Raw genomic sequence first — 24,093 nt, forward strand, 5'->3', positions numbered from 1 at the left:
ATCTAAAAGTAGACCTGCTGTTTGATCCTTCAATTCCTCTACTGGGTGTATATCCAAAAACCAAAAATCACTTTATAACAAAGATATTTGCACCAGATTGTTCATTGCAACTCAATTCATAATAGCCAAGTCATGGAAGAAGCCTGTGCCCATTGACCTATGAATGGATTAATAAACTGTGGTATATGCATACCATGGAATATTATGCAGCCTTAAAAAAGATGGAGACTTTACCACTTTTACGTTTACATGGATGGAGCTGGAATATATCCTACTTAGTAAAGTATCTCAAGAATGAAAGAATAAATACCCAATGTACTCAGTAATATTATGAAACCAATTTATAATCACCCACACTTTCATATAAAGAATAGATCACAACAATGGCCCAGAATGAAGGAGAGAGGAGGGGGGATGGGACAGGAGGGGTGAGGTCAGATCGAGGGAGGGTGAATGGTGGAATCACACCTATGGTGCATAATGCAAGGGTACATGTTGGATCTATTAAGTATAGAATATAAATGTCTTAACACAATAATTAAGTAAACGATATGAGGTATATATTAACCAGTGTGATGTAAGCATTCCTAATTCTATATGAAATGAGCACACTGTACCCCATAAATGCATTAATGTATACATGATTTATGTGTTTATGATTTAATAAAAAATAAATAAAAATAAACACACACACACACACACAAATTCTCCATACCTCTTTCCATGAAAGTTGTATTAGTTTTCAATACCACTAGGAGTGTAGAAGTGTTCCCTTCTCTCCATATCCATGACAGCAGATTTGTGACTTTGTGATGTGGGCTAATCTTACTGGAGTTAAGTGATATCTCAGAGTGGTTTTGATTTGCCTTTCTCTGATGATTAAAGATGATGAGTATTTTTTCATGTGTTTGTTTGCCATTAATCTGTCATCTTCAGAGAATTTTCTGTTTAAGTCTGTTGCTCAGTTATAAATGGGGTTATTTGCTCTTATTGGTTGATTTGAGTTCTCTCTATATTCTAAAGATTTTTTATTTTCTTGCATTTTTTTTTTTTTTTTTTTTTTTTTTTTTGCCAGGGCTGGGTTTGAACTCACCACCTCTGGTATATGGGGCCAGCTCCTTACTCCTTGAGCCACAAGTGTCACCCTCTGTATATTCTAGTTAGGAGCCCTTTGTCAGATTCATGGCATGCAAATATCTTCTTCCATTATGAAGGATGTTTTGGTTGTGGTACCCTTAGCTGTGCAGAGCTTTTTAGCTTGTCCAAATCCCATTTAATTATTTTTGGTGTTGTTGAGACTGCCAGGAGGTTTTTATAAAATCTTTTCCTACACCAGTATTTTCAAGTATTTCCCTCACACTCTCTTTGAGAATTTTTATTGTTTCATGTCTCAAATTTAAATCTTTTATCCAACAGGAATCTATTTTTGTCAGTGGTAAGATATGTGTGGGTCCAGTTTCAGTCTTGTACATGTGGCAAACCAGTTCCCCCAGCACCATTTATTAAATAAGAGTTCTTTCCCTCAGTCTTGCTTTTGCTTGGTTTATCAAAGATGAAGTGGGCCATAGATCTATGTCTCTATTTTTGTGCCAGTACCATACTATTATGATCACTACAGACTTGGAGTATAACCTAAAGTCTGGTAATGTGATGCCTTCAGATATATTTTTATTTCTAAGAACTGTATTGGCTATTTGGGTTTTTTCCTGGTTCCATGTGAAATGAAGTACTATTTTTCAAAATTCTTCTAAGTATGACATTGGTACTTTGATGGAGATTGAATTAAATATGTAAATTGTTTTGCATAGTATGGACATTTTAACTATGTTGGTTTTTCCCCATCATGAGTATGGTATGTTATTCTATTTGTTAATGTCTTCTGTTATTTATTTTCTTAGGCTTTCATAGTTGTCTTTATGGAGAACTTTTATGTTCTTCATTAGACATATTCACAGGTATTTAATTTTCTTTGGAGATACTGTAAAAGGTATAGAATCTTTGTATTCTCAGTTTGATTGTTACTGGCATATATGAAGGCTACTGATTTGGGGGCATTGATTTTGTATCTTAAGATGCTGCTATATTCCTTGATCACTTCTAAGACCTTTGTATTTGAGTCCTTGGGGTTTTCTGGGTATAAGATCATGTCATCTGTACAGAGCAAGAGTATTAAATATTTTTGCATCCATATTCATTGATGACATTAGCCTATCATTTTTTTTTTTTGTTGGGTCCACTTCCTGGTTTTGGAATCAGGGTGATATTTGCTTCATAGAATGTGTTGGGGAGTTCTCTATGGGGGGTTCTCTATGTTTTGGAACAAATTATGCAATATAGATAGTAGTTCCTCTTTAAAGGTTTGGTAGAGTGCTGGTGTAAAATCTTCTGGTCCAGGGCTTTTCTTTTTTGTAAGATTTTGTATAGTTGATGCTATTACAGTGCTTGATATAGGTCTATTCAAAATCCGCAAATAAGGTTGCAATTCCTGCTTTTTTCTGATTTCCATTTGCTTGGATTATTGTCTTCTATCCTTTCACCCTAAGTCTTGTTTTATCCTTTGAGGTTAGGTGTATTTCTTGGAGATAACAGATGTAAGACCCGAGCTTTTATATCCAGTCAGAGAGCCTATGCCTCTTTAAAGGGGAATTGAAGTCATTCATATTTGTTGAGAGAATTGATAGGTACGGTGGAATTTAGGTCATCTCATTTTTGAGAGGTCCAGAGCTTATTGTTATACCTGGAGCCATTGTGGAAGCTAGGCTTTGTTTTTGATCTTCTGGGTGTATTTACTTTGGCCAGTGGACCATTGTGATAGTGAATATAAAGAATGTGTCTGAGTTCTTCCTGTAGAGCTGGTCTAGTTATGGCATATTTCCTCAACGTTTGCTGTCAGTAAAACATTTGATTTATCCATCACAAATGAAACTCTGCTTTGCATGTCAGTAAAACATTTGATTTATTCATCAGAAATGAAACTCTGCTTAGTAGTATACAGGATAGTGGACTGAAAATTGTTTTTTTTTAAACAATTTTTAAATTGTTTGTTAATTTTTAAAATTGTTCAAAAACAATACTTAGTAGTATACAGGATAGTGGGTTGAAACATTCTAATGAAAATATCCTTATGGTTAAATGACTTTTTCCCCACTAGATAGACACCTAGTAATGGGATTGCAGGATCAAATGGAAGGTCTAATTTTAACTCTTTGAGGATTCTCTGTATTTCTTTCCAAAAGGGCTGGATTAGTTTGCATTCCCACCAACAGGTTATAAGTGTTCCCTTCTTTTTGCACCCATGTCCGCATCTGCAGCTTTGAGACTATGGGTTAATCTCTCTGGAGTTAGGTGATATCTCAATGTGGTTTTTATTTGGACTTCTGATGGTTAGGACAAATGAGCATTTTTTTCATCCCTTTGTTGGCCATTTGTCTGTATTCATGAGAGAAGGTTCTGTTTATGTCTCTTGCCAAATGAATCAATGGAACTGTTTGCTTTTTTTCTTGCTTATTAGTTTGAGTTCTCTGTAGATCCTGTTTATTAGCCCTTTGTCAGACTTGTAACATGTGAATATCTTCTCTCATTCTGAAGGTTGTCTATTTGTTTTAGCGTTATGTCTTTAGCTGTGAAGACACTCTTTAGCTTGATCAGGTCCCCTTTACTTATTTTTGTTGTTGCTGCAATTGCCAATGGGGTCTTCTTCCTAAAATATTTCCCAAGTCAAATATCACTAAGAGTTTTATCCACAATTCCTTCTAGAGTTTTTACCATTTCTTGTCTTAGATTTAAATCTTTTGTCTATTGTGAGTCAATTTTTATAAGTGATGAGAGGTTCAGGTTCACTTTCAGTCTTTTACATGTGTCTAACCATTTCTCTCAGCACCATTTATTAAATAGGAATTCTTTTTTCCAGTGTATGCCTTTGTTTGGTTTATTGCAGATTAGATGGTGACATAAGGCTGGTTTAATCTCTAGGTTCTCTATTCTGTCCCATAGATCTATGTCTATTTTTGTGCCAATACCATGCTGTTTTTATTATGTAGACTTGCAGTATAACCTGCAGTCTGGTAAAGTGATGCCTCCAAATTTATTTTTATTTCTTATAATGGTGTTGGCTATTTTTTTTCCTGTCTCCATAAGAAATGAAGAACTGTTTTCTCCAGTTCTTTAAAGTATGACATTGGTGTTTTAATGGGGATTGCATTAAATCTATAGATTTCTTTGGGTACTATAGACATTTTCAAAATGTTGGTTCTTCCCAGCCACAAGCACTTTATGTTCTTCCATTTGTTCACATCTTCTGTTTCTATTCTTAGAGTTTCATAGTTCTCTCTGTAGAGATCCATCACATCCTTTGTTAGATATATTCACAGATATTTCATTTTCTTTGAAGATACTGTATCTTTGATTTGATTCTCAGCATGACTTTTGTTGGTATATACATAAGCTAATGATTTGAGGACATTGATTTTATATCTTGAGACATTACTGTAATTCTTGATCACTTCCAGGAGTCTCATGGTTGAATTTTTGGCGTTTTCTAAGTATATGATAATATCATCAGCAAAGAGTGATAGTTTGACCTTCTCTGTCCCCATCTCAATATCCTTAATATCCTTCTCTGGCCTGATCATATTGGCTAGAATTTCCATAGCTTTGGTGAATAGCAGTGGAAATGCTTTCAGTTATACTGCATTCTGTATGATGTTGGCTGTGGGTTTGTCATAGATGGCTTGTATCAGTTTCAAAATGTCCCATCTATGCTTATTTTCTTCTTTCTTTCTCTCTTTTTCTTTTCTTTAAGACAGTCTGACTATGTCACCCTCGTAAGAGTGCTGTGGCATCATAGCTCACAGTAACCTCAAACTCTTGGGTTTAAGTGATTCTCTTGCCTCAGCCTCCCAAGTAGCTGGGACTACAGACACCCACCACAATGTCCAGCTATTTTTTTTTATTGTAGTTGTCATTGTTGTTTAGCAGGCCTGGGCCGGGTTTGAACCTGCCAGCCCTGGTGTATGTGGCTGGCACCCTAACCATTGAGCTACAGGTGCTGAGCCATGTGCCTGTTTTCTTAAGTGTTCTTATCAGAATGCTGAATTTTGTCAAAATTTTCGGCATCTATTGAGAGAATCATATGGTTTTTTTTTGCTTCTATTTATGTGATGAATTATGTTTATGGATTTGAGGTTGTTTAACCAGCCTTGCATCCCAGACATAAAGCCTACATAATCATGATGTACATTTTTTGAAATATGTAGCTGTATTCTATTTGCTAGGATTTTATTGAGCACTTTTGCATACATCTTTATTAATGATATTGGTCAGTTGTTTTGTTTTTTGTTAGGTCTGCTCCTGGTTTTGGTATGAGGGTAATATTTCCTTTGTAGAACAAGTTGGGGAGGGTTCCTTCATTGTTCATGTTTTGGAATAGGTTCTGCAATATAGGTAAGAGCTCATTTTTGAAGTTTTGGTAGAATTCTGGGGTAAAACTATCTGATTAAGGAATTTTTTTGGTTGGAAGCTTTTTTTTTATTATTGTTCCAATTTTGGAGTTTGATATCGGTCTGTTCAAACAATCTAATTCTTTCTGGTTAAGTCCAGGGAAGTGGTGTGATTCCAGACATTGGTCCCTTTTCTCCACATTTCAAATTTCTGGGCATAGGGTTTTTTTGTGGCAATCAGAGATAATCTTTTGTATCTCTATGGGATCTTTTGTTATTTCCCCCTTTTTTGTTTCTGATTGAGGTTATTTTTTTTTTTTTTTAGACAGAGCCTCAAGCTATCCCCCTGGGTAGAGTGCCATGGCATCACAGCTCACAGCAACCTCCAACTCCTGGGCTCAAGCGAGTCTCCTGCCTCAGCCTCCCAAGTAGCTGGGACTATAGGCGCCCGCCACAACGCCTGGCCATTTTTTGGTTGCAGCCATCATTGTTGTTTGGCAGGCGCGGGCTGGGGATTCGAACCCGCCACCTTAGGTGTATGTGGCTGGCGCCTTAGCCGCTTGAGCCACAGGCGCCGAGCCTCTGATTGAGGTTATTAAAGATCTTACTTTTCTGTTTCTAGTTAATCTGGCTAAGATTTATAATTTTGTTTATATTTTCAAATAACTAACTTTTTGTTTCCTTAATCTTCCAAATAATTTTGTTTTCCATTTCATTTAATTTTGATGTAATTTTTGTTATTTCTTTTATTCTTTTGGCTTTGGGATTGCCTTCATCTTCCTTTTCCAGTTCCTTGAGATGATTCATTAGGTTGTTGATTCATGTTCTTTCTGCTTGGATATGGGTATCTAATCAGATCACTTTCCCTCTTAAGATTGTTTTTGCCTGTGCCTCTTTGGTGTGGGATTCAAGACATTCACATTTATTGAGTTTTGATAGCTTGTGGTTTCATTGTCATTTTGTTCAAGGACTCTAAAGATTTCTTCCTTTATCTCCTCCTTGACCCTGCTATCTTTCAGCATAAGGTTGTTTATTTTTCCTACGTTCATGTGGAGTAAAGGATTTTTGGTGGAGTTGAGTTCTATTTTTATTTCATTATGTTCCACAAAGATATAAGGTAAAATTTCTATTCTTTTGAATATGTTGTGAATTGATCTGTGTACTAGCATATGATCAACTTCAAGAATGATCCATGAGCTGATGAGAAGAATGGCTATTTAGTGGTAGTGGTGTGGAATGTTCTTTATATGTCTGTTAAGAGTTGTGTTTAAATCCATCATTTCTTTTTTTCCTTTCTGTTTGGAGAAAATGTTCAGTTTTGTCAGAGGGGTTTTGAAGTCCCTGCTATTATGGAGTTGCAGCATATATTTTTCAGACCAGTTATGGTTTGTTTTATACATCTGGGAACATTTAAGTTGGGTGCATATATATCTATAATTGAAATGTCTTCTTGTTGTACTGTTTCTTTGACTAGTATGTAGTGCCCATCTTTATCTTTCCTTACTTTTATTGCTTTAAAAATGAATGGATCTGAAAATGTAACTGTGATTCTTACTTTCTTCTGATTTCCATTTGCCTAAATAACTATTTTTCAATCCTTCACACTGAGTTGTGTTTTGTCCTCCAAGGTTACATGTGTTTCTTGGAGACAGCATATACTTGGCTTGTGCTTTTATCCAGTCAGCTAGCCTGTGCCTCTTTGGTGTGGGATTCAAGGCATTCACATTTGTTGAGAGAATTGATATGGTCCAGTTTTATTCCTCTTGTTTTGAGGAGGTCTGCTGCATAGTTTTATCAGTTTGGCCACTGTAGAATCTAGGTTTTGCCCTCCATTTTCTAGTTGTCTTTACTTTGCTACTGGTCAATTGTGATGGTCTGTGTATAATATGGTTGTGAGTACTTACTGCAGAAGTGGTTTGGTAGTAGTGAATTTCCTCAATGTTTGGTTGTTAGTATAAGATTATATATATTTTTTCATAGAATATGAAGCTTAGTTTAGCAGGATCCTGAGCTAAAAGTTGCTTTGTTTATGAATATTAAAGACAGATGACCACTCTATTATGGCTTGTAAAGTTTTCATTGAAAAGTTCACTGTCACCCTAACATTTTTGCCCTTGTAGTTAAGTTGTTGGTTATGCCTGCTACCTGCAAAATTTTCTGTTTCATTTTGACTTTGGCCAAGTTAATTACGATGTGTCTAGGAGTTGCTTTGTTTGGATTAAATTATCCTGGCATGGTGTAACTATCTAGTATTTGTATTTCTGGGTCTTCTCAATGCTTGGGAAATTCTCCACTGATGTTTTAGAGTAGAGCTTCCATGCTGTTAGGACTATCATTCTCTCCTTCAGGGACACCTACAATTTACATATTTTTATGCTTTGTGTATTCTCACATGTTTCTAAGAGGTTGCTCTGCTTTTGCTCTCTTCTGCCTCTTCGAATAATTGGAATAGTTTGAATTTTATTTATTTTTATTTATAAAGATTCTAACAGCTTTTATTACAATGGTGCAAGGTAGTATTTCATCCAACACCCACCAACAACAAACCATCATCTTCTATAAAATCGTTTCAGAAAGTTAAAACAAATAAACAAAAAAAAAAGCCCTAAAAGCTACAATATCTGTAATAATTCTCTTATAATGTCAATGGTCAATGTTCAAACTTCAAGTCAACTCCCATAAAGTATAATCATTTTTGAGAAAACATGTGGCAAAAAAGTTTGCTGTTTTTTTTTGTTTGCCTATAAATATATCAGAACATGCCTCACAATTAAAAAATTTTATTACAGCACCCCATGACATCAATATCTATTTGTGCTTAGAATCAGCCAGTTGTACCAAATACCATAAAATACAAAATTATAGGAAATATAAACATCGATTTATATTTAACATTTATAACATTTTATTTATAAAAATAGGCTGAGAGGAAAATGGTTTACACCCACACATTCTTTTGGGGGGGACTATTTTGCAGCATTTTCTTATTTTTTTCCTCTAACAATTTTTAAAGTCACATTTGAATTCCTTCAGAACTGTATTTGTCAGTGAGAAGCTCAAGTGAAGAGGAAGAAGAGAAATGGAGAGAGTTAGAGAGAGGGTACATGTGAGGGGGATGGGTTACAACAGTCTACACGTGAATAAATGGCTGTTACTGAGAACTTGCTCTGCATCATGCACTTGGGATGTAAGCACGCTGCTGGGACATCAACACCAGACGTCATTATTTACAGGACCTGCAGTCTCTCTGGGTTCTGAAGAGCACTTGTTCCCTAGCATGGCACTACTGAAAGACAATTTTAAGGCAGATACTAAGACATGACTCCAAAGATGGGGTTATGGAGGCAGATGCTGGGGCCATACTCTTCATAGTCCTTCTTGGAATGACACACCTGAAAGAACTCCAGAGTTGAGGCCAGCATTGTGCCTCCAAACCACATGGCATAGTGCTGCATATGATGTTATGACCTGAACCTCCACAGGATTGAGATTTATTCTCCCAGTTGAGCTCCTTGCTGAGCTTTAATCTGGTGTCCACCACTCTTTTCAAATCTCTCTGCAGTCAACTCCCCAAATCACTGAACATTGTTGAGCCTCCTGAGAGAACAACATTCTTATACAGCAGATGATGCACATGGATGGGACAATTCTATATTACTTCATCAACAACATCTGAGATGGATTCCGTACAGTCTGAGTTGGAAAACTCAGGGTAGAAGAATATTTCAGGACCCAGGAACCTTTCATAACCAATGAAGAAATGTCAGAAACTTTTTGTAACCAGCGTCTATAATGAACTTCTTCTGGTTGATGCACTGATACTCATATACTGTTTTATCCATTTCCAGGGATCCATGTCATACTTAGCAAATTCCTTGAGTGTATCAGGGTAAATGTAATAGTATTTTTCCTTAATGAATTTTGTGGTCTTCAGTGATTGCTCAGGAGGGATTCCCACCTCCCTCTCCCTTAGCAGCTGTTGAATGAAATACGTAATATCTCTACCTGCAATCAGGATGTGTTTGATGCAGCTTCCAATTACATAACCTTTGGCCACTGGGATAACATGGGTAACTCCATCTCCACTGTCAATGTCTATCCCTGTTAATGTACATTCACCAACTTGTCTTGATGTCCATCATGCTGCTAAGGCCAGCACTGCCTGAACTGCAATGTAAAGTCCTGGTACATTGAACGATTCAAACATAATTTCTGTAAGATATTCTCTGTTTTCTGGTGTATTCAGTGGAGGTTCTGTCGTTAAAAAATAATGGTCCTCAGGTTCAGCTCGAAGATACTTAAAAACTACCCGCTCCATAAACCTTTCCATAAGATCCCAGTCTTCAGTGATTCCATGTCGGATTGGCCATTTTGTAGCATACATAGGTTTATCAGTAGCTTCATCCCTATGAAAAAGTCAAGGTCATCAACTCCCCTCAACACTTTTCACTGTACTCGGTCAACTACTTTTGCTGACTCTCTGATAGCAATACCCAGTGCCAGTCCACCACTCAGGGAGGCAGGGACAGTGCTCTGCCTGCTGGCGGCCCAGGAACACCCAGTAGCTGTTGGCCTGACTACTTACTTGTCCTGCATGCTGCCTCTCTGGTGAGCAACCACAGCACTGCCGCCAGGAGCCCGGATGCTCGGCCACCTCCGAGTCAGTTTGAAAGTTTTAAAATTCTGAGATTCTTTCTTCCTAATGCTTCATGCTGTTGCTGAGACTCTCTACTGTGGTTTGAACCTCCCTGAATCCCTTTTTCAATTCCTTAAGCTCCATTATGTCCTTCCTAATTATGTCCAGATCCTTGGTGACTTTGTCTTTAATATTGTTGATTTCTAGAAACAGTTTTTCGATTTCTTTTTCTCTTTAATTCCATTCATTTTATTTGCCATCTGTAAGCTGATTTCAATTTCTATCATTTTGACGATTGCTTTAGGGATGGTGTTTTCAACTGTATCTCCATGGCAATCTCTTGGAGGAGTTGATGTGCTCTGAGTTTGCCTGTTGCTAGGGTTCTTCTGCTGATTCCTTACCCTGTGTGTTACTTATTTATTTAAATTTTAAGCTAAAGTATTTGGGTGTCCCTAAATTGTTGTTGAGAGATATTCTGGTTGGGGTCAATTACATTGCTCACAGGAGTCAGTTTGGGCTTGAAGGACAGAGCCTAGGCTGACCAAGTGGCACACCAATCTGCTGGCAAAAGTGCTATTGAACAGGCTCTGGGGCCTTTTGGATGCCTATTCAGATGGGCTAGTGATGGCATCAGCTGCCTTAAAATGCACAGGTTTCCTTCGAGGACTTGTGATTGCCTAGTGGAAGTTCCCTGTTCCACCAGCTGCCTGGCAGGTTTTAGGGTTATTATGCTGCCTTAAACCATGTGCTGGTATCAGCCTCATAGGCCCTGAGAGTAGAGCTTTCTATACTATTCCAGGATCTTTTGATGTGAAGTGGCCACTTATTATTCTATCAACCACTCAGTAGACTATTAGGACTACTTGGATGTCTAATTTGAGGGGCTGATGTCAAGTCCAGTGGCTGCAGGATGTGGGGCCTACGCGCCCCCTACCCCAGGACCTTCCAAAGAAAAGCAGATGCTTTCTGCACAGCTAGCCTATTAAGCAGGGATTTAGGGCCAGGTAGATACTAAAGCAGGAAGGCTGATATCAGTTTCAAGGGCCCTGGGGTGGGTAGTTCACCAGGCCTCTTCCAGGTCATGTAAAAATGATGTAGTAACTTGTTGTTGCACTGACCTGCTCAGCAGAGTTTTAAAACTATTGGGAAACTAAAGCTGGTAGCCTGGAATCAGATCCAAAGGCCCCAGGATATGGGGCTTACCATTCCCCTTTGCCACTGACTATTTAAATGAACCACTGCTTTCTACTGTGGCCTTTTCCTCATGCAGCCTCTTAAAGCTGCATTTTGGGGCAGCACACTGTGGTGGTACCTGAGGACCAGTCTTCTTTTCTTTAATCAGGATGTGGTGGGGCTGGGATAGGGCCTCTAGTGGCCCTGCTAGGACTGAGGCAGCTTACAGACAGTGGGTAAAACTGTTCCAGAGGGTGAGGCGAGAACTAACTAGGTGAGAGCCTGACACAGCCACAGTGTCAGCCCTGCTAGCAACAGTCCCAAAAGCTGTGACTTTCTCCTGCAGTTCGGGGAGGAGAATCGGAAGACTGCCTCCCAGGACTTCTTGGAGCAGGTCACTCAAGACTCAGCCCACCTCTCTCTAAACTAGTATGGGTAGGGCCAGGCAAAAACCTTCAGGAGAAGCCTCAAGGCCAGGTGCGTTGATCAACGGTGGTCCCAACTGCCCCAGAAGGTAAGGGAAGATCCAACCTGATAGGAGGTAGGCTCACTGGAACACCAGTCTTGCCAATGTTAGTAAAATTGGGTCACTGTTTCCTCCTGTGGCAGGAGGTGAGGTGTTCCCAGTTCACAGCCTACCAGAGTTCCCAGTCAAGTCCATGCAGTGCAGAGGACCCTTACAGTCCCACCAGATATGGTGGGGAGGCAGGGCTCATCTCACTTCAACTCTTGGGTGGCCCATCAACTCCTCAAGCAGTCACTCTCACAGGATGCCAGTGAGAGACAACCTAGCCACCACATCACCTAGTCACATGGTGGCTATGGGGGAGGAGCAGGGTTCAGACTCCCCTTAGTGCTCTAGTGGCTGGTGGTGGGACAGTCCAGCCAAGCTTTCTGAGATGGACCAGTGCTCCTGCCATACACCAGCACATAGGGAAACAGGCCTTTGCAGGGGGCACTCTGTTCAGATGCCAAAGAGAAAGGGAGAGATGGGCCATGGGCACAAGCTGGCTGGAATCAAAATTGTTTTCTATTCTGCTGGGAAGGAGGGAGGTTCAATGCAGGCAATGACTAGGTGCAAGAATGCTGGGTCTCATGTCCTCTGTGGTGCTCTCGTGTCAGATGAAAACTCCTAAATTTTGCTGCTTGGGGAAAGCCTCCAGATGCTGGGTGGATTCCCCCTTACCCTTTTATTAAGCTCTGGACTGCTCTGAATCTTATACACACTGTAACTGTCCTTTGATCTCTCTCCTCCTCCCTCTCATTCTCATCTTCACAGTTCCTGACAATAGGGTTGCTGAACACCTATATTTCTTCTCTTAGCAATCTACCCCCTATTTGAATAGTGCAAATTCACTTCAGTTCAATATTTCTCCTTCTAACTGGGACAGTATGATGAGAGCTGCCCCTACTCAGCCATATTGCTCCCTTCCTCCCTCCTCAGTGTTTTGTAGTTCTGTTTATAAAGATCTTTCATCTCCTTAGTTAAGTATATTCCTAGGTATTTTATTTTCTTTATAGCTATAGTGAATGCTATTGCATCTTTGATTGGAATCTCAGCTTGACTGATCTGTAGTAATGCTACTGGTTCTTGTACTTTGATTTTGTAACCTAAGACCTGGATGAAATTATTTATGAATTCCAGGAGTCTCTTAGGGGAGTCTTGAGGTTTTTTAGATATGAGATCATATCATCAGCAAAAAGTGATTATCTGACCTTCTCTTTCCCAATTTGGATACTGGTTATTTCTTTATCTTGCCTGATTTCTCTGGCTAAGATTTCCAGCACTATTTTGAATAGATGTGGTAGCAGTGGGCACACTTGTCTTGTTCCAGTTTCTAGTAGGAATGCTTTCAACTTTTCCCCATTCAGTATGATGTTGGCTATGGGTTTGGCATATATGGCTTTTACAATTTTGAGATGTTTTTTTCTATGCCTAGTTTGCAGACAGTTTTTATAATGAATGTGTGCTGGATTTTGTTGAAAGCTTTTTCTGCATTTATTGAGATGATCATATATGGTCTTTGTTTTTGCTTCTGTTTAAGTGATGAATCACATTTATTGATTTACGTATGCTGAACCATCCTTACATCCCTGGAATGAAGCCCACTTGGTCACAATGAATTATTCTTTTGATGTGATATCGAATTCAGTTTGCTAGTATTTCATTGAAGATTTTTGCATCTATATTCATAAGGGATGTTGGTTTATAGTTTTCTTTTCTTGTGTCCTTTCCTGGCTTTGGCATGAAGGTGATATTGGCTTTGAAGAATGAGTTGGGGAGGATTCCCTCCTTCTTAATGTTAGGCAATAATTTATGCACTATGGGTACCAGTTCTTTTTTGTAGGTCAGGTAAAATTTGGCAGTGAATCCATTTGGTCTGGGACATTTTGTTGTTGGAAGATTTTTTATTATTGCTTTAATCTTGCTGCTTTATATTGGTCTATTCAGGAGTTATATTTCTTCTGGATTGAGTCCTGGGAGGTTGTATGCTTCTAGGAATTTGTCTATTTCTTCTACATTTTTGAAGAAATATGGATGTGGATATTTTCGTAGTATTTATATTGATATTTTATATTTCCATGGCATTAGTTGAATATCTTCTTTTTCAATTCTGATTGAGCTTATTTCGGTCCTTTTTCTTCTATTACTGGTTAATTTAGCAAGAAGCCTATAAATTTTATCTTTTCAAAGAAACAACTTTTTGTTTCATTGAGATATATATATTCCATTTTGTTTAGTTCTGTCTACTCTGACCTTAGTTAGTTTTCTTTTGCTGGTTTTGGTTTTTATTTAATCTTCCTTTTCTAGTTACTTAAGATATGTCACTAGATTGTTAATTTATGATCTTTTTGATGAAGGCATTTAAGGCTATGAATTGTCCCCTTAGGACTGCTTTTGCTGAATCAATTAAATTTGATAGTTTGTGTCCCCTTTTGTCATTTAGTTTGAGGAATCTTTTGCTTTTCATCTTAACTTTATTATTGATCAAATAATGAAGCAGCAGGTTGTTTAATTTCTATGACTTTGTGTAGAACAAAGTGTTTCTCTTAGAGTTGATTTCTAATTTTATTCCACTGTGATCTGAGAAGATACATGGTATAATTTCTATAATTTGAATTTGGTGAGACATGTTTTGTGGCCTAAGATATGATCAATCTTGGAGAATGTTCCATGTCTCGTCAGAATAATTTAAATTCAGTTGTATTTGGGTAAAATGTTCTATAAATATCTGTTAGGCCCATTTGTTATAGAGTCCTGTTTAAGTCCAATGTTTATTTTCTGCTTGGATGGTTTGTCCAGTTCTCTCAATGGGGTGTTGAAATTCCTGGCAGTTATGATTCTGGTGTTCATCTCTTTGCTAAGAACAAATGGAATTTGTTTTATGAATCTGGGTGCTCACGTCCTAGGTGTAGAAATAGTAAGGATTGCTATGTCTTCTTGTTGAATTTCCCCCTTTGCCACAATGACCATCTTTGTCTTTCTTTGCTGTTGTTTAGGTAAGGTTTATTTTATCTGATATGAGGATGGCTACACCTTCTTTCTTTTGGTTTCTACTTGCATGGAAAACTTTTTCCATTTCTTCACCTTTATTTTGTAGGAGTCCTTGTGGGTTAGATGTATTTCCTGTAGACAACAGATACTTGGCTTGTATTTTTTCATACATTCACCCAGCCCATATCTCTTGAGTGGGAAATTCAAACCATTTACATTGATTGATAGAATTGATATGTGGGATGCTGTTCTGTTCAACATGTTGGTTAGTACCTCATTGCTTTGTTTGCTTACCATTGCTTTTTTTCAGTTCTGGGATTTAGCTTTTAGATGGTTTTACCCTGGAGTGTGATCACCGTGCTGATCCACAATGGTCTTGATAAATTCCTTCAGTGTTTGCTTATCTGGAAAAGTCTTAATTTCTCCTTTTGCATGATACAAAATTCTAGGCTGGTAGTTGCTCTGTGTAAGATGAATCATGATGGGGTACCAATCCCTTCTGGCTTATAAGGTCTCAGTGGAGAAGACTGCAATTAGCCAGATGGGTTGTCCTTTGTAAATTACTTGACATTTTTGCCATTAGGCTCACAGGGGTTCCTCCTCCATCTTGATTTTGGCCAGTCTGATAACTCTTCTTGGTGATTGCCTCTTTGATGAATCTCCCAGGTGTTAATGATCTTCTTGTACCTAGATATCTAAATCTCTAGCAAGACCAGGGAAGTTTTCTTTGGTTAATTCCTCAAATACATTTTCCAGACCTTGTGCATTTTTTCACCCTCTCTGATGTCTATGATTCTTATGTATGGGTGATTTATATAATCCTACATTTCTTGTATGCTTTGTTCATTTCCCTTAATTCTGTGCTCACTGTTTTTGACTGCCTGATTTAATTCAAAAGAGTTGTCTTCAAGTTGTGAAATTTGTTCTGTCTGGTGTAGTCTATTCCTTAAAACTTTCCACTGTGTTTTGTATTTCCTTAAATAATTATTTTTGGTGGTAAAAACAAAAATTTACTTTCACCTCCCACTGTCATTGAAGTAGAAATCAATTATTTTTATGCATGTTCATTCCTATCACATTGCTCTAAATTTATAGCTACACTTATTCTTTTCTATTACTTTTTAAAATTTCAGATTAATGTGAAGGCCAACCAATTAGGTTACAATGCTCGCATTTGTTAGGTAAGGTCTTTCACCTCCCTTGCTCAGTGGTCTCCCTTCAGCATGTGTTAGTAGGAAGAATCTCAAACTAGCTGATCTCTCTCACTATTTGTAGAAGCCTTCGTGTGGTAGATGAACCAATAGAGGGGAAGAAGTCACTCCTAAGAGCCCCAGGTCGATCACCTCTCTAAGCCCCCATTGGGAAGGGAGAGGCAGGGAAAGAAAAGAGCCTTAATGGAGGACAGAACAATTGTCATCTCTCTCCCTCTGTCAGAAGACAACCCACTTGGAATGTTCAGGCTCTGAGGTCATGCAAGTCCCCTAGGACCTACTAGCCCTTGTGGCTCCTGTACTTTGGCTAGAGTTGGGAAACATTTATGTGGAAACAAGCAAGATGAAAAACTGAGGATCTGAAGCCTGCTGTGAATGATAAAGGCATATGGTGGCTGAAGAAGCAATAAAGTGCCTACTGTCTCAGCTTTCATCTGTGGTGACAGGAGGTAACCCCTAGAGGGCTGGTGGCCTGGTACGTTTTCCCTAAGAAGCTCCCAGTTCAAGTTTTTGAAAGCATTACATTGGTATTTTAAGGCAAATTGTGTTGAATCTGTAGATTGCTTTAGGTAGTATAGACATTTTAACAACGTTGTTTCTTCCCAACCATGAGCATGGTATGTTCTATTTGTTAATGTCTTTTGCTATTTCTCTTCTTCATATAATGTCTTCATATAAAGTATATAATGTCTTCATATAAAGCTATGCAATGTCTTCATAGTTCTCTCTGTGGAGAGCCTTCTCATCCTTTGTTAAGTACATCCCAAGGTAATTTCATTTTCTTTGAAGCTACTGCGAAGGGTATTATGTCTTTGATTTGATTCTCAGCGTGACTGTTGTTGATGTATATGAAGGCTATTAATTTGTGGACATTGATTTTATATACTGAGACATTACTGTATTTCTTGATCACTTCCAGGAGTCCTTTGGATTTTCTAACTATAAGATCATATCATCAGCAAAGAGTGAAAATTTGACCTCCTCTGTCCCCAGTTGGATACTTTTGATGTTATTCTCTTGCCTGATTGCATTGGCTAGAACTTCCAGCACTATGTAGAATAGTAGTGGTGATGGTGGACATCTTGTCTGGTTCCAGTTCAAAGTGGAAATGTTTTCAGTTTTTCTTTGTTTGGTATTATATTGGCTGTGGGTTTTTCATAGATTTTTTGTGTGGAATTGGAAAAAAAACCCTGAATGGCCAATGCAATTCTACAAAATAAAAACAAATCTGGAGGCATCACATTACCAAACTTCAGGTTATACTACAAGTCTACATGATGAAAAAAAACATGATATTGGCACAGAAATAGACATAGATATATAGAACTGAATAGAAAATCTAGAGATTAAACTAGCCTCATGTCACCATCTGATTTTCAATGAACCAAACAAAAACATACACTGAGGAAAATAGTTCCTATTTAAGGAATGGTTAGCTACATAGAAAAGACTGAAACTGGATCTACACTTCTCACCACTTACAAAAATTAAGTCATGATGGATAATAGATTTAAATCTAAGACATGAAACAATAAAAACTCCAGAAAAAAGTGTGGGAAAAACTCTTTGTGATATAGGCCTTAATAATCAACACATTGAATCCCAATGGCACAAATGTATTCATGATCTATGTACAAATTACTTAATAAAAAGAAGAAGACCCTCTTGGCAATTGTAGCAACTAAAAAAATAAATAAATGGGACTTAATCAGGTTAAAAAGATTTAAGGACACAATCAACAAAGCAAAGGGACCACTTTCAGAATGGGAGAAAATATTTGCATGCTACAAATCTGACCTAGGGCTAAGAACCAGAAATTATAAAAAACTTAAGCAAGTCAACAAGAAAAGAGCAAACAACCCCATCCATCAATCACTGGGCAAGAGACATGAACTGAATCTATATTCCCAAGAGAACAGACAAACACTTGAAAAAAATAGCATTATCAGAGAAATGCAAATCAAAACCATCTTGAGACATCACCTAACCCCAGTGAGAACTTCCCACATCACCAGGTTCCAAAGAGGCAGATGCGGCTGGGGGTGCAGAGACAGGGGAACACTTAAGCACTGTTGGTGGGATTGCAAACTAATAGAGCCCTTTTGGAAAGAAGTATAGAGAATCCCCAAAGAGCTAAAAGCAGACCTTCCATTTGATCCTGCAATGCCAGTATTGGGTATCTACCTATCATAAGGACACTTGCACTAGAATATGTATAGTAGCTCAATTCATAATTGCAATGATGTAGAAACAATCCAAGTGTCCATCAACTTATGAATGGATTAATAAACTGTGGTATATGTATACCAAGGAATAATATTCAGCCATAAGAAAGATGGAGACTTTGCATCTTTTGTATTTACTTGTGTGGATTTGGAGAACATTCTTCCAAGTAAAGTATCTCAAGAATAGAAAAGCAATCATTCCATATACTCAGTACTATATTGAAACTAGTAGATCTGTAACTACAGGCTCACATGAGAGAAAAGCATAATTAAATTCAATAAGATAGGGGACATGGAAAGGGGAGGGTTTGTGGTAAACTCCTACCATATGGCACAATTCCTGGGTGAAGGATTCAACTGCAACTTGGACTTTACCTTACAAATTCAAACAATGTAGCTTAATTGTATGTACCCTCATATTAATCTGGAAAAAAAAAGAATTAAAAAATTAGAAAAAGAAGAAGTTCCCTGTTCACTGGCAGTAGCAGCTTTTAAGTATGTGAAGGTAGAAGGGCTCTCCAACAGCTTGGGTCCTTGCTGACTGCCAGAGACATGAAGGAGGGACAAACAAACCACCACACTTACCCTTTTTGCTGGGCTCCAAGCCTCTGAGGGGTTGATCTATGCTGATATCTTGCTCCTTTTTGTTATGCACTGCAACTTCTTCCCTTAGAACCTCTGGTAGGTTCTGGAACTTTTCTCTTAGAATTAAATCTGATCTATGTTTGGTTGTTTTTTCTTTTTCATCTAAAACTTTTCCTTGTTTCTGAGAAGATCTGGCAGGTGATGTCTCTGCCTATCACTTCCTTTTTTTCATTTTTTTATGGTTTTTGCTTGATTTTGTCAATATGAATATATAACTTTTACATAATTACAGTAATGTTACAGTCATGTCATAGCTCAATGATAGAGACTGAGAATTTCAAGATGTAAAAATAAAGAGACATCAACATGTATTATACTTACCTTTTGCAAAACTTTCCATACTTTTTGATAAAATCCAACTGGGACTCTATTTAGTGCTCCATCCAGCCTTCTTCGGCGTTGCCATTGACCTTGACGACTATCTTTAGATGACTGATGATCGTGTGTACTAGAAAAGGACCCACTACTTGGAGTCACAGAAGTTCCAGGTGACTTGCGAGAAGAGGAAAGGGAAGAACATAAATCAAAAGTTTCCTCTATTTTGGTGATAAAGTATTATAGCACAGTAAACAATAAACATAGTTTTCAGAATTATAAAGCACATATTAGATGAAGCAGCCAAGATAACAAGGTTACAGTGAAGGTAACAGTATTATATATAACCAGTAGCTCTGTAAACTGGTAAAACCTTTTTAGAACATAATCTGGTGATACATATGAAGAGCCATAAAAATATTGATGACCTAGAACATTCATAGCTATGTCTTTACCTGGTTATCTCTATTAAATTTCTATTTGGTTTGTGGGTTAGTTTGTTGCTTTTATAGGGCATAACACTAGCCATAATAAATTTAAAAGAATTGAAACCATACAAAGTATTTTTAATTACACAAAGAAATTAAATTAGAAGACACATGAGAAAGAAATTTAGGAAACTTACAAATATGTAAAAACTGAACAATATACTCCTAAATACCAGTGCATTAAGGAAATTAAATCACAAGGAAAATTAGAAAATATTTTAAGATAAATGAAAACAAAAACATAACAGCGCCAAAACTTATGGGATGCAGCTAAAATAGGCCTTAAGGAGAAAATTTGTAAATTTTGTTGTAAATGCCTGTATTAAAAAGAATAAATAACCAAAACTGGCTCAGGATCCATAGCATAGTGGTTACGGTGCCAGCCACATACACCAAGGCTGGCAGTTTCGAACCCAGCTTGGGCCAGCTAAACAACAACAACAACTGCAACCAAAAAATAGCTGAGTGTTGTAGCAGGTGCCTGTAGTCCCAGCTACTTGGGAGGCTGAGGCAATAGAATTGCTTAAGCCCAAGAGTTGGAGGTTGCTGTGAGCTGTGACACCACAGCACTCTATTGAGGGTGATATAGTGAGACTCTGTCTCAAAAAAAATTAATAACCAAAACTTCCATCTTAAGACAAGAAAAAAAGAAGAGCAAATGAAATCAAAAGTGAGCAGAAGGGCAGAAATAGTAATAATTAGAGTGGAATGGAATAAAATAGAGAATAAGAAAAGAATAGAAAAAATCAATAAGAAAATATTCGCTCAGCTATTTGCAAAGTATATCAAGAATGGAAGAAAAAGTATCCAATGTACTCATCCCTACTATGAAACTAATTTATAGCTTTCATAGGAGAGCTATAACCCAATTATAGCCCAAGAATATGGGGGAAGGGGAGAAGGAGGGGAAGAGAGGGGGGAAGATGGGTGGAGGGAGGGTGATTGGTGGGATCACGCCTATGGTGCATCTTATAAGGGTACATGTGAATCTTTCTAAATGAAGAAGGCTATGTTAACCAGTTTGATGAAAATATTTCAAATTGTGTATAAAAATAGCACATTGTACCCCATGACAGTATTAATGTACACAGCTATGATTTAATTAAAAAAAGAAAAAAATCAATAAAACCAAAATTTCTTCTATTAAAATATCAACAAAAAGGACAAATCTTTAGCTAGACGGACCAAGAAGTAAAGAAAAAAAGACATTAATTATGAATTTGTAGAAATAAAAAGGATTATAAAAGGCCATAACATCAGCTGCCATATCCTAACAAAGTACATAACCTAGATGAAATAGACAAATTACTAGAAAGATACAAACCACCTAAACTCTAAATTTTCTCAAAAGGAAATAGAAAACCTGAAAAGACCTATAATAAATAAAGAGATGAAATTAGTAAGTACAACCATCCCCAGAAACAAAAGTCCATGGTTAATTCTATAAAACATTTAAGGAAAAATTAATACTAGTTCTTCACATTCTCTTCCAAAAAACAGAAGAAGAACACTTCCCAACTGATTCTATGGGGACAATATTATCCTCATAACAAAACCAGACAAAGATATCACAAGAAAACTACAATCTAATATATTTTATAAATACGGATGTAAAAATCCTCAACAAATTACTAGAAAATCAAATTTAACAATATGCTGAAAGGAATACACAACATGATGAAGTGGGATTTATTCCAGTAGTTAAAGGTTGTTTTAATACCTAAACATTAATGTAATACACATATCAATAGACTAAAGAATAAAAAGGAATAGATGCAAAAAAGTACTTAAAAAATTCAACACACTTTCATGATAAAAACACTCAACAAACTAGGAACAGAAGGGAACATCCTTGATTTAATAAAAGTTAGGTATTTTTCTATAAAAATCCACAGTCAACTTAGTCAAAGACAGATTCTTTTCCTCCCAAATCAGAACAAGATAAGGATGCCCACTCTAATCACTTCTGTGCAATATTGCACTGGAGGTTTTAGCCAGGGAAACTATTTTCTATTTCATTTCCTTCCAGTCGAATCTTTAATATTTCTGTCCTTCTGCTTGCTTTTGATTTCATTTACTCTTCTTTTTTTTATTGTCTTAAGATAGAAGTTTTGGTTATTAATTTGTGGTATTCTTTTTAATACAGGCATTTATAATATAAATTTTCTCCTTAAATAAAGGCATACAAATTGGAAAGGGAGAAGTAAAACTATCTTAGATGACATGATTTTGTATTCAGAATATACTTAAGGCATTCACTAAAAAAGCAACTACAACTGACAAATAAATTCAGTAAAGTTGCATGATATCTATAACAAAAATAAATTATATTTTACATGAGTAGACATTTCACCAAAGAAGATATGCAAATGGACAGTTGGTATATTAAAAAGATGGTCAATATCACTCATAATCATGGAAATTCAAATTAAACCATGAGATATTATTTCATATCTGTTAGGATGGTCATTATCAAACAAACAAAAGATAACTGTTGATGAAGATGTAAAGAAACTGGAATCCTTTTACATTGTTGGTAGAAATGTAAAATGGCACAGGTACTATGGAAAACAATATGGAGGTTCCTTAAAAATTTAAAAACAGTTTGGATGTAGTGGCCCACACCTATAATCCCAGCACTTTTGAGCTGGAGGATCGTTTGATACTAGGAGTTTGAGACTAGCAAGAGTCTATCTCTATAAAAATATAAAAATTAGTTAGGTATGGTGGCACATGCCTTTAGTATCAGCTACTTGGGAGGCTGAGGCAGGAGGATAACTTGAACTCAGGAACTTGAGGCTATAGTGAGCTATGATCATGCCACTGCATTCTGATGTAGGCAACAGTGAGAGACCCTGTCTCAAAAAAAAAAAAAAAAAAAAAAAGGAAAGGAATAGAACTACTATATGATCCGGCAATCTGTTAACTTATTCAAATGAATTGAAATAAAGATCTTATGGAGATATTTGCACTCACACGTTCAATGCAGCACTATTCACAATAGCCAAGATATGAAAATAACCTATACCTATGTCTATGTTTATCAACAGTTGAATTGTAAAAGGAAATGTGGCAAATACTTATAATGAATGTCTTAATATAAAAAGTATTGACAATGTGGATGAATCTGGAGGACATTATGCTAAATGAAATAAGCCAGTCACAGAACCAAACTCAGAGAAGCAAAGAAGAGAATGGTAGCTACCAGGGGCTGGGAACTTGCTATTCGATGGGTATAAAGTTTCAGTTATGCAGGATGAAAAAGTTCTAGAGATCTGCTGTACAACATCATGCCTATAGTTAATGATACTGTACTGTACACTTAAACACTTTTTGAAAGGGTAGATCTCATGTTAAATATTCTTATTATGATAACAAAATCAATTTTATTTCTAAACAGTAGTAATTAACAACCTGAAATTTTAAGAAAACAATACAATTTAAAATAGCATCAAAAGGAACAAAATATATAGGGACAAATCTAACAAAAGAAGCAGAAAACATATGCTCTGAAAACTATGAAATATGTGAAAAGAAATTAAAGACCTAAATCAATGAAAAGAAATCCCATTTTCATGGTTCAGAAGACTTAACATTGTTAACATAGCAATACTCCCCAAATTGAATGCAATTTCTATCAAAATCTCAGCTGGATTCTTTGTAGAAATTGGCAAGTTGATCCAAACCTTCATATGGAAATTCAAGGGACACAGGACAGCTAATACAATCTTACAAAAGATGACTAAAGTTGAAGACTCACATTTCCCATTTCAAAACTTACTACAAAGTTACAACAATCAAAACTGTCACATTGGTATAGGATAGACATGTAGATCAATGAAAGGGGACTGGGCGTTCAGAAATAAACAATTGTATGTATTTTGATCAATTAATTTTCAAAAAGGATGCTAAGAGAGTAATTAAAGATAGTCTTTTTAACAAATGGTGCTGGAACAATGGATATCCACATGCAGAAGAATAAAGTTGGACCATCTACCTTACATTGTACACAAAAATTAAGTCTAAATGCATAATTATGCAGAAAAGGGTTAATGCAGCAGGCCCGAACTGCTAACCTTGGAAAGACATATTTACAAGGCTGGCCCTTGACAGCCATATGGAAACTTGGATTTCGGAAGGATTCCCAGCATTCTCAGAACTGATAACAGTACATTACTGTACCCGAACCATTTGTACAAACACTATGGTTTAGGCTGAATACCTGCTTTCTTTCTGGGAGTCTGGAGTTTTGATACATACCAGACAGAGGCTGTGCATGTGATGAGTCCTCAGTAAAAATCCTAGGTGCTGAATCTTTTTTTTTATATTTTATTTTATTTTTTTTTATTAAATAATAACATTGTACATTAATACTATCATGGGGTACAGTGTACTGTTTCTCTATACAATTTGAAGTACTTTTATCCAACTGGTTAACATAGCCTTCATGTCTTTTTCTTAGTTAT

The 24,093-nt window shown here is 36.9% G+C and overlaps 1 protein-coding gene and 1 pseudogene across 3 annotated transcripts in view; both read right to left on the bottom strand.

Moving 5' to 3' along the window:
• PHKA1 (phosphorylase kinase regulatory subunit alpha 1) overlaps positions 1 to 24,093 on the bottom strand; it is a 404,208-nt gene that overhangs the window by 20,401 nt on the left and 359,714 nt on the right. For all 3 annotated transcript variants that reach the window (XM_003803354.3, XM_003803353.3, XM_012813746.2), the window contains one exon: positions 19,146 to 19,316. In XM_003803354.3, the coding sequence (XP_003803402.1) occupies positions 19,146 to 19,316 (171 nt within the window). The remainder of the gene's footprint in view (positions 1 to 19,145; positions 19,317 to 24,093) is intronic.
• LOC100952807 lies at positions 8,750 to 10,073 on the bottom strand (annotated as a pseudogene).

This window comes from Otolemur garnettii, unplaced genomic scaffold (genome assembly GCF_000181295.1).
Source record: "Otolemur garnettii isolate 467f Iridium unplaced genomic scaffold, OtoGar3 scaffold00295, whole genome shotgun sequence".
NCBI classification, from domain to species: Eukaryota; Metazoa; Chordata; class Mammalia; order Primates; family Galagidae; genus Otolemur; species Otolemur garnettii.